The 12387-nt window shown below is 35.8% G+C and overlaps 1 protein-coding gene across 1 annotated transcript in view; it reads right to left on the reverse strand.

Moving 5' to 3' along the window:
• Positions 1 to 2523: 2523 nt before the first annotated feature.
• The window catches only part of PCDH7 (protocadherin 7), a 263158-nt gene continuing 253294 nt past the window's right edge, over positions 2524 to 12387 (reverse strand). The window contains exon 3 of the mRNA XM_059845038.1: positions 2524 to 2988. Coding sequence (XP_059701021.1) covers positions 2609 to 2988 — 380 coding nt within the window. The 3' untranslated portion in view covers positions 2524 to 2608. The remainder of the gene's footprint in view (positions 2989 to 12387) is intronic.

Genomic DNA, 12387 nt, shown 5'->3' on the forward strand with positions numbered 1-12387 from the left:
GGAGTCGCACCAGATTCAACCTATTTCAAATAAAGAGGAAAATACAAACACAAAATATATTCGCATGTCATGCCAGGTCAGAAGAGTAATCAGCATATTAATAGTGGCTAGTTCCACAAGAATTACTGTGAATACTTACAGTAGATAGAATTTAAAAAAAAATTCTTTCACAGATTTTAGATCTAAGGAGCTGCACACAAGAAAATTATTTCATGACTGTCTTATGTGGTGCAAAAATTGGTGAGTGACTGCTGATCCATTTAATCTGAAGGTCTATTATGACCTGTATTATTAGCCTTGTAGAAAAAGTGTCTAAGAATATATGGAACCCAGCTACCTAATTTATTTTCTTGTGTGTAATATTAAATAAAATCTTATTAAAGGAAGTTCTGTTGAACATTTGTGTTATGCAATTGTGTATTCTGTTGAAACGTGCAAGAAAAATGTGTTTACATTACATAAGCATTTTTAGAAGCATTTTTAAATTACTTACAGATTATACAAAGCAGTAACTGCTATACGCAGTCTCATAACAAAGTAATAGCTTGCATCTCCCCGTATTACTTAAATAATTAAACATAAAAATGTTCAATTGTTAATAATCTTTGATTTTAATATTTTCTTTCTAAAATGTGCCCATTCATCATAACTGCTATACACAAACTAATGTTACTTGAAGAAAGTAAACTTTAGAGAGGAGAATGAAAAGGCCAGTAATGGCACAACCCACTATATGGATAAGTGAATTCAATGGATAAATGTGATGAGTTGTTTTGATTTACCAACCTCTATCTTAGGCTGTTTAAGGTTATTTCTATGCTATTCTTCAAAGCAAGAAACTACCCAAAGCTGCATTATGACTACAGTTACTAGAGAGCCACCTAGCCATGCCTTCACGCCAGTTCAACAGCCAGGGATCTGAATGCTTTCTCCATCCTTGAGCTGTCCTTGATGTGTTGTTTGATTGTCACTTTTCTCTGAATGTCCGAGCTCAGTCTGTGATTATTAATACAGCATCAACTACAATGCAATTGGTTGATGTTCTGCATGTTTTGTTGCTTTTATTGCACAAAACCCTGTTTCATTTCCTCTTCCTTTCAAAAAGTACTCACCGTGATAATTGTTACAGCTCTTGCATATAGTAGCTTGGACTCCTTTTAATTCCTCTTGACCTCCTAGGTATCATACCATTGTTTTTCAGACCATTTTTTACTAATGCTAAATGTTCTGAGTCTTGATATCTTTTAGTATTGCACTTTTCTTGGATTTAATGCACTTGGTTTCAAGAAAGCTTTCATTATCATCACCTTTGACATAACTGAAGCAGTTGATAAGCTGCAACACTGATGACCAGACTTAGCAACCATGCCTTGCAATCTGAAAAGAAGCTTTTGAATCTGAGTTGAAATGTTCTCCCGTTACTGCATTATCCTATTGTCCACCTTTTTCCCTCCTGTCAAGCATTCCCACTAACATGGCCTTCTCTTCTACTATTATAATTGAATTTTGATCTTAAAAATTCCCTGGAACTAGCATATGCAGCATATCATATGCAGCATGTGCTGCAATGTATCACGTCATTACAAAAAAAGCATCAGTTCCTTTGGGCATTCAACTGAACCACACTGGAAAAAAAAATTGTCATCTGGGCTTGTGAGCTGTGCTGCTGCGTAGAAGGTAACTGAAGCTGTGTTATGAGTACATGTGTTTTTTTGAATAGATTTATTTTCTAAGTCAAGCCCCAATACTTAGCAGTTCCCCTGATCCATTGTGTGATCTTTGGCCTTTTTGTTATTACAATCTTCCCAGCTAAATGTTAGTCTTGCCCAAAATAATGATTTCAACAGTTTATCATTGCTATCCTATGGTTTAAGTGTTAGTAATTGTGTTTACATTGAAATAATCATTACAGAGAACGAGAGAGAAAGAGAGAAAGAGTCACAGCAAGACACTTTTGTTCAATGGATAAAACAGAACCAGAGTCCATGAATCACGGGAAAGTATGCCATGTTTTTGACTGCAGTCTCAGGCTGAATGTATTTCTGTTGCTTCCAGCCTCAGAGGAGAGGTGAGAATATTAAAGCTGTGGTCTTCACAAAGTGCCTATTAATGATTATTCCTTTATATTTATCCTATATCTTTATGGTTTCTGAAGGATTGTCCCTGATGGGGATCAGCAATATTCAGATGGCATGTTTTGAATACATTTTCCCTGACCTGTTATCCTCAACAAGCCAGATGACAAACAAACAAAATGAGTGGCTTAATTCATGCTTCTGCAGAGGGGAAACACCAGTGTGTCGTGTTCTTTTTAATCAAGCTTGCTACTATGGGAGGAATTTGCAACCATAGATCTAGGAAAATAAAAATCAGCAAGGGGGAATTAGACATGCAAGTAACAGCAACGTTTTCTACATTGTACAGTATAGTCAGGCAGACAGTATAATTACATGCCTGCTATGGAGGCAGAAGTGGCAGGCAGATCTTTTGTCTCTTTGGTGGCCCCCTCTTTATTGTTTCACATTTTTGCTTAAAATTGTTGTGATTTTAAGACTTTTGCCCCATTTCTTTCTTATATTATGAAAGAACTTTGTTGCTGCTTTTTAGCCTACAGGTAAACTTCTCTTCTAGTTAGAGTATTGACAGGAGATGGCTTGTATTCCCCTGTCTGTGTAAGGGGGATATCCTCTGGGTTGCCTTCTTCATTTTTGCTGAAACTAGCTGCGCTGAAGGTCTCATAGGATGAGGTCAACTTTTTGTTAAGGAGGTTTCTGTTGCGGTCACCCATGAGGGAGGCTTCTCCATTGGCCAGCTTTTCCTGACTGCCCCGTTCATCGACAGGCATGAAAGTGGAGAGTTTTGGCTGGCTCTTCTGCTTTCTCTCCGGAGAGGTGCGGACTGGCATCCAGCAGGAGTCTGAATGGCCATACTCATCACATTCTCGGGTGCACTTCCCTGTTAGGGCTACATCTGGTAGAGGCCGTGAATCTGAAAATGAAAGAGAGTTGTCTTTACAAATTAATATCACAATGGCTTCCGCTGAAACTTCCTTACATTCACAAAAGGTATTTTTAAAGATCTTGGTAGGAATGTGGCAGTAAGTTTCTCAGTAATAATTTTTTCATGTTGCATGTGCCCAGAGGCAACAAGCAGATCTGTACGGTTATTCTCAATCTTAATAATTGAAAAAATATAAAATCTATTAACCCTCTTCCCGTGCCTGTAAATCAATTCCAGAAACATTTGGCATTAGGTACTGAATTAATTTTGATGTCTGAAAGAGTCAAAGAAATACTTAATTCCATACTGCCAATTTTCTAGAAATTATTAAAAATACCTTTCCTTGATTTTTTTGTAGAGAATACTCTGAATTTATGTGGAAGGATCCTGAGACTCTGTACCCTGCAAATACTTACAAACATACTTAATGCCCTGCAAATGAGCAGATCTGTTATTGACAAAGGGACTGAATTTTCATGTAATGTAACCCTCTGCTTGTATTTCTGAGGAGTGGACACTTGAGTTTTTAGTCCACAATATGTTAGATAAGTTGTACAATCAGTAATTGCAGAAGCATACAAAACCTCTGCTATGAGTTATAAACTTTATCAATAGTATAGATTAAGTCTTTCTGTGCGTATATGTGCATGGTAGGGCATGGGATGAATCTGAGTGCTGCCTAAAGAGAAACATTTTATATGTGACTGGCTGTGTTACAAGGTGTCCTGTTCCTGTTCACTATGTCTAAGTTTTCTGTATTTGTAAGAGCTTTCACTGAAAACCAGCAAAGTTCTGAGGCCTGCAGGATCGACCCCTGCCTGTTTGCAAAGCAGGTATATTCAATATTTGTATTTTGATACTTGCATACAACTGAATTTAAAAACTACATCAACTATTTTAAGGAATGGGTAAGATACTTGAACCTTGCTTTTATTCAGTTACAGTGTGCTTTATGGTCTAAAGGAATAACTGAAGCCGCCTACAAAGGAACAACATTATATTCAAACAAAGCTGACAAAGAATATAAATCAAAAATAAATTTTTCAAGTGTGTTTGATATGACTTTCATATTATATGACTTATTTGATGAAATTTTTATGTTTGTTTTGTAAAAAAATCAATTATTTTAGAAGGGAACAAAGAACATGGAAACATAATCAGGTACTTCAAATGGGCTGTGGCAGCTTTCTACCTTCCCACTACAACACCAAAATTTTTGTGAACAGTAATTTTTGCCTGTAATAACATGTGTTATACAAACTTATAAATACTCCTTCAAAGGTCTGCGCAGCCTTCATTCTATTACTTTTAGTTTGCCTATTTTTCTTTGATTTTGGCTGATAGAGTACCTTCTCAAATGATGAAAATTTCGGCTGTGATTTTTTTATAAATTGATAAAAAAGACCACTGCTGAAGATAAAATCTTAAAGAAAAAAAAAAAAAAATCCCAAAACCCCACAACCAAAAATCCTTCACTCTTCAAGAATAAACCACTTTAATTTAACATATTTAAAACAGGTGCTTGCAGAGAAAGCATATTTCATTTAAACATCTGTGGATTTAATCCTGATAGAATTGAGAAAGCTCTTGAAAGTCAGATTTATCTTCATCCTTTCTTGATTTTTTTTCAGGCATTTAAACATTATTTTGATAAATACTTTGTTGCAGTATTGTAAAGAGTGTGTACACTATTTGCTACTGACAGGTGTCAACATTTAATAGAATTTACTGTATGCATTCTGAATACTGCATAAAATTTCATATTTCAATGAAATATCACTGACTTTAATGAGGAAACAGTCCTGGTGTCTAGATAACTGAGTAACCCTGTAACTAAGAGTGACCCTGTAAGGCCAGGAGGAGGGAACTGAGGGATTTTTTCTTTTTTAAATTTTTTCCCCGATTTATTTTTAAGGCTTTTCCCTTAGACACAATTCCTACTTTTTTTTTTTTTTTCAGTGAAGAATGTAATACTATGAAAACTTATTAGTCTATCAGTTTTCAGATGAATGTGTTCTGCAAACATACACAGAATATGGGGATTGTTACAGGAAATCCTCTGTCAGCTAAATCAGCATTATTCTGACTCTCCCTAATGATAAGAAGCATAAATAACTGCTCAGCTGCTCTGATATGCTTTCATTTTTAAGCTGAATTTTTCATATTTTTACAACAGGGCCAATTCCCTTAAACCTCTATAAATTCTTTGAACCATCACCTTATTTAAAAAAAAAAACCCCTGGCCATTAAACATTATGCTTCCTTCAAGTATTTTAAGTATTACTCTGACATAATATTAGCAACCGCTGATCAAGGCAGTTTGTCTGACCTTTATTTAAAACATAGGAATATATGTTTATTGAAAAGATTTTCTTTTGTTGTCACTTGAGTTTGGGTTTTTTTTTTCCAGATTGAGATCATTAGCATCTCATTATATCTGATGGAGTCTTTCTGGCTGAAAAAAATTTGGAGTCAGCAATATAAGGGTTCATAAAAATCCTTCCCTTGCTGGTGGTCTTTGAATCATGCTCTTGAAAATGCTTCTTGAAAGAAGCATTGCAGTGCTTCTGCTATTCACTTCTGGACAAACACTGGAACTCCTTATTGTGAAGCATGAGGACTTCATGTACAATTCAGCCTTATAATGCCAGGTTAAGAAGCAAAACCCCCCAAGTCAGTGTGTTTCTGAGTTGGCCTGTTGGGTTATGTGATAAACTTTATCTTCACACCCACAGAAGAGCTCAGAGAGACACTGGAAGAACAATACCAGCCTAAATAATACCCCAACAGACCTACCCAGGCCCACCACAGGGCAATCAGACCTTCAAAGATCCATCTGTCCAGCTCCAGAGGAGCACAGGGGGGTATAGTAGCAAGTAGGAGTTCAAAACCAGGATTCAGGAGGAAAAATCGTCTTTCTGTGTAATGCTGGGGTTTGCTGTCTAGGTATGTAGAGCAAATTATGAGATATAGGGAAAAGGAATTTGGGACAGCAAAGGACTTAGATGATGTTTAGGGGAGAAACCATGAGGAAGACAAGTGAGGAGTTATGGTGATAGAGGGGAAATAGAGATATAGGGGGATGAAAGGGCCAGTCACATGTAAATAGTTTGCTGGGTAATAGGTTTGTCTGGTTATGTTCTATACCAGATGAACACCATTTGTCCTGTCCTCTTAAGTTCCTTTCTAACTCTTTCCTGGGAGTAGGCTCCCTATTATGAGGGCATGTATAGATATGGGTATGTCCACTGTCACTAGTGGTCTTTCATCCTGTCCAGCAAGAGAAGAGGACGCAATGAGGCCCCTGGTGCTGTTTGTGTTCATGGGAGGGCTTTGAGTGTCTGTGATCTGTGTGGACAATCTGGTGTGTATCTGGTGCATGTGGGTGCTCTGTGTATGTGCCTGCTGGGAATATATCTTCATCTTTGCTTGGACCTGGGGGTATGGGAGAGCACCAGCAGCCTCATGTCCCTCAGGCTGTCAAACCCAGTGCCATATATTTCTCTCTAAAACACCTTCAATTAAGATTTGACACTTACAGCCTTCTATTCCATTGCTTTCTTGCATCTTTTCTCAGAGCTTGAATCAGTACAGCATTTGAGTGCAGATTTAATCTAACATAGTTTGAAACCTGTTGCATTTTAATCTCTCATCTGTTTAAAAGATTGACATACCTAAACTAGTGAGTTAAGGGAAGATGTGGTGCTTTCTATACACTGCACTTGATAACAGGGATTTAACCTCTAATTTGGATAAACTGCCGTGCCACTTTAGCTAGCCAGTAACTGCATTTTTGCTAACTCACTGAAACAGATCAATCCTCTTTTGCAGAGTAGGGACTCTATGGACAGCATTTTAAGTTACCTAGCCCATGGAGTTTTGAACAATCTCTAAATTTCAAAATAAAAATAAATTTACACGTGTCCTCTAGTATAATTTGCATTGAAACATGTCTATCTCTAAGCTAAATGCTTTTCTTTAAGTGCTTCTCAGTTTAAAAGTTAAATACTCCAGTAGTGTAAATACTCTGCTGAAAACTGACAGGTCTAATGGAATATGACACAGCAAACAATTTGTCAGCAGAATTGGTAAATCATAAAGAAGCAACACAACAGATTCCTGCTGTAGTTACATATCTGGAAACCAAGTTAAATTTGTGCTTAAAATGCCCCTTATTAGCCAAAAAAAAAAAATCACAGTATTAATTAGTAGAGAAAGATATATGATATTTCATGTTATACTGAAATCTGTAGATTTGGGATTAGGTTCTAAGATTTTGTATAGACTAGTCAAATTCAACCTTTTATCTGCACAAAAAAGATCATCAGAACATGTCATCAGAAGGTATTCTCTTAGTTATTGTCAAGCATATCTTCTCATCAGATCAGAACTTGGCTCAACAATTGTAAGCCCACTCCCAAAAATGCAGATATTTAGAAAAAAATTTAAGCATACATGTAAATGGAGAATTCAAAATTTAATAATTTTAAAACACATTTCACTTGCTAGACTTCAGCTTGGGGAAAAATTGGAAAACATTAATTCAAAGGGCCTTAAAATCTACTTTATCATAGTATCTGCTAGAAGCTTCCACTGCAAATTTTTAAGATTTATCTGAGAAAAGTATTTTTTTAAACTTTATTAACTATTCATCCAATAAATCCTTAAATATTTGCAGCTAATTTCTGGGAAAAGAATATGCTTTATGTTTTCCATAAAACTTTGTACAAAAGAACGTGAGTGATTGGAGATATTTGTATGCATGCTGATGTTTCTGCTGATTGTAGCGGACTGTTCCCTCAGGGCTAGTAGGGTTGCTTCTCATCAAAAAGGGAAGGCACCTACGCCTGCAGGCTGGACAGGGGGAAGATGATGTTCTATCTCCAGTTTAATGCCAAAGAAACCAACTCAAACATGCCAACCAAGCAGTTTTCCACTATTTTCTCTCCTCCTGTTCCTAACCAAAAGAGGTCAATATATTTTATCAAGGACATAAACAGTATTATGAACTCAGTAGTTAACAAGTACACCTGGGGATTGTAACTAGATAATTTTTAAGGTCCCTTCCAACCCTATCTATTCTATGACTCTTCATGTTACAAGTTATGTGCTTTAATTTTACACACACTGCAGAAATATAGTCAAGAATGCTCACTCTGGCTCCACTCTACACATTTTTAACAACCATTCTTGTACAATATGTTTTATAGACCCACAGCAAGTCATGACATTGTTCTATGGAGAAAAATGTAAAGCTTTTCACTTTTTCATTTTTGTAAACCACAAGCAAAGCTGATGGTAACAACAGACTGAAGATGAACTTCAGCTGGCAAAAGTTTTGTTCCACTTGTCTCTGGACAAGTGACAAAAATCTTCCAAATCAATAATGACACTGTATCTAGACACAATAATTTGAACATCTGCAGAAAGCATTCCTAGCTGTAGGATTTTTCTTGGAGGAGTACAAAACCACAGTAGCCATATAGTAGTAGAGCAGTACAACAGTGCTTCTGTAAGCCATGCAGCTTGGTCCACAGGATCTGAGGAGTCAGTGGCAAAGGAGTTCTAAACAGTATCTATGACAAATCAATGACTACATGCAGATTTTGTTTTGTGCATTGACAGGCCCATAATATCCCTGCATGGTTCCATTTATTGAGGACCTATAAAAACTGCATGTGGAGTAGTTCCAGCTACTGTGAGAAAAGAAAGAAAGAATAGGAACAGTTATATAGTAAAGAAAGAGACTGTGGTTTGGATGAGGCCCATTTTTTCTGCATTCTGTACACAAATATGTTACATTCAGAAGACCATCCAAAATGCAAGTGAAACACCATTATAGATTAAAGTGGAGTATGTTTATATGGCTTTTATATTAAAAGCCATGACTGTTTTATGAGCTGTGTGATCAGGGACACAATAGATCACTTAAAGCCTAACAGGTATTGACAACATGATCAGGGAACAATAATGCAGAAAACAGCTGAGAGAGTACATATTGTAGAAAATCACGATTTAAGGGGGAAAAAGGAAGCTAGTCTACAGGGATATACAGCTACATCAATACTGTTGTTGAAATTCTTGCCTGCTAATTGCTGTAATTCAGGAACTGCACCCCAGTTTGTGCTGTGGCATATTCTGACATGCCAAGACACTATAAAAATACTTAAACATGTTAGAAAGCATCAGCAATTTCTTTTTCTGTACCTTAGGCTAAATACAGTTAAACAGCAGTTGAACATATCTCAGGAAGCGTTCAGTGCCCCAAGGCTTGGACTGCTGTCATTCTGAATGTGGCATTATCGTGTACTGCAGAGATAGTGCATGCCATCTCTAAAACAGTCTTACTGAATAAAGTCAAACACAAATCCACTGCTTGAGATATGCCAACTGCACTAACTAATGAATATATTAATTGCTTTTGGACTAGAATAATTTCATGTATATCATGCCTAATTCTAAAATTCCTTTCAGTGCTTAAGAAAATCCTTGAAAGTACAGAAAGGTTTTATGTATATTGATGGAATGATTAATATTGTGAGACAAGGTATGACAATGATATAAAATAATTAATTCTAAAAATCTGATTTATTTTTCAATCTAAAGGAAAGAAATATAGAAATAAATAATGAAGAATATAGAATGAAAGTGAGAATTTTCAATACTTTACTTGAAAAATGGTTGAAAATAACGGTTCCTCTTAAACAATCCCTATCGCCAGCAAGACTCACTGCTGTGATGAGTGCAAAGTACTAATACTCTAACAGTTTCAAGAGAGGCCAGAGTGACATGTTAAAGTAAATATGTGCTGCTAAATGGTCTATTACAATTTAAATTAATAAAAAATAAAACAAAGAAAACAATGTCATAGGAAAATAGAAACAGCTAAATGATTTTTTATATTTGAAAAAAAGTTCATGCTAGATGAGTGAAAGTGAATTAGTGAGAAGAGAAAGCAGATACGGTAGAAAAGAGCACTGTTAATGTACCTAAAAGGCAAGAAAAAAACCCCAAGAGTGGAAACAATCTATTTTGCATGCCCATAGTGAAAAAGACCCGAAGTAATATATTGATTGCAACAATGACAAACCAGGTTAGAAATTAATAAAATCTTTGAGGATGAATGAAGTAGTAATGGAATGTTACGGAATCTGGGATGAGTTTTACAAATGTCTAGAAAAAAATTTTCCCAGGATAACATAAACGTAGCTAATCATACCTTGGGAGAGAGAGGATGCACTAAATGACCTCTAAAGTTTCCCTTCATCTCTACAGTTCTGTTGATGTGAGTGCCAACTCTCATGTACTTTGGCCTCAATCCAATTCCAAACTGCTTCTGGGTTGAGACTCTTGACTTATTCAGTAATAAATCAACCTCAGACAGTGGGCCTCAGTTCAACCAAAAATCCATTTTAGAATCCTCATTAAAATTTTGTAGTAATAAAACTACAAGCAAAACCCAGAAATAGTTGGAACACTTAATTCAGGTGTTAATCGAAGGGATACAGAAACATAAAGCCTGTAATGATAAAAGCACCCCACCCACTCTCAAGTTTCAACATGATAATTTAGCATTTATAAAATCTTGTTTCCTGAGAAAAAAACACATCCATTCTACTTTACAATTAGTTTCTTCACAAAGTTAAAGAATGAATATTGCTTCTGCCTGTGGTGGTTCAAAACATATCACACCTCTGAAGTCCATTAAACCTGAAACTGGTGTAAGAACCAAAATTTCACAAGTATTTGCATCTTATATGATATTTTTTTTTGCTTCCCTTGAATATTACCTGTCTGTGTATTAGGGAGGAGCAATCAAATAAGATAATGAACATATAAAGTTTTGCTTGGTTTTTTCTGCATATTAAACATACTACACCAGTCTGTATAGCTACATAAAATGACTCAGACATGTAACCAAAGAAATACCACCCACGTAATAATGAAATATTTCCTAAGCAATAATATTTCTGGCTGAGTTTCCACATAGTCATAGTTATTTCTAACATAGTTACCTCCATCATGTTAAAGTATAATATTCTTTAATTGTTTCCTGAATTATGGAACAACTTAATAAAAAATAATTCTTGCCTAAATTAATGATTATACCAGTTCAATAATGCGTCTATGTTCTTCAAGGAATCACCAGTATTTCACAACTAACTTCAAGACAGTTTATGTTAAAAACAGATTTATGGGTTTTGGGGTTTTTTTACACAAAAAACCCCACATAATTGTACTCTTATGGGCCAAAATCATATTGATCTGATGGTTGTCAGTGTAGGACAATAACATAAATTGTTGCAACATTATAGTTAATTGAAATTAAATTCAACGGGCTTAATCCTAGACAAATACTAGTTTGATTATGTTATAAAATAGGAAAGGCCAGTAGAAGCACAGTTTTCTCTTGTTTAAATTGTATTTATCCTGTAGTTCAGACTGTATTATTTCACTTGCTTTCACAAAACCAATTGCATATATGTAATGAGAACTAAGTATTGGCTTATGGGATACCAGTGGTGAGTACCATACTAAATGCACCATGCTGAACCTGAATTCCCCAGATTTTCATTTTCTAGATTTAAATGTATTTGCTGCAAGACTTCTTGTAATCCTGTTAAATCCTTTGATAGCCTGATTTACTTCTATCACTGAAATGGCAACATATCCTTCAGAAAAGCAGGACTTACTGTGGTTTCCTGAAGTAGCACAGACATTAAGATGTAGGAAACATTTAAGCCGTCTAATTGTTCTGCCAATCTAATGCTAAGGTATTAATCTGTCACTGTGTCAAATTACATGCCTTTATTTTTTTCAGTAAAATGTGTCAGTGCTTAACAAACTCTGAGCTGAAACAATTTATGGAGCAATTAGAATGTCAGCTCTCCTACAGATGACTTAAGAAAATCTGAATCGAGGCTCAAAAGTCACCATAGCTTCCTTGATACTCCTGCCAAAGTGATGGAACTGCAGGAGCTCTAAGGGAATCAGGTACCTAGCAGCCATTATTAGCTCACCTCAGCTGTTCTTTTCTTCCTATTGATAAGGATTTAATAATGTATTTTCACATCAGGAATGGACACCAGGTAGGAAAACAAGAGCTCTTGCCACAGAAGACAAAAACACCATGACTTCCCCTCATCTCCCTTCAATTTATGCCTACCTCATTCAACAGATAACTTATTTCTGGAGATATTCAAAATAATATTTTCTAAGGGATGCGAATGAATGCAGCATTGCTTTCATTTAGAAACTAAAAGACATGGGCCCAAGAGATGTCAGGTGTCATTTGGTCTCATGGATATCTTAAAAATATTTTCAAAGGTACAGAACTGATAATGAAAGTTGAATACATAGAAAAAGTAAGTAGCATGGAATTTCAAG

The sequence above is a fragment of the Haemorhous mexicanus genome, chromosome 4 (assembly GCF_027477595.1).
Source record: "Haemorhous mexicanus isolate bHaeMex1 chromosome 4, bHaeMex1.pri, whole genome shotgun sequence".
Classification (NCBI taxonomy): domain Eukaryota; kingdom Metazoa; phylum Chordata; class Aves; order Passeriformes; family Fringillidae; genus Haemorhous; species Haemorhous mexicanus.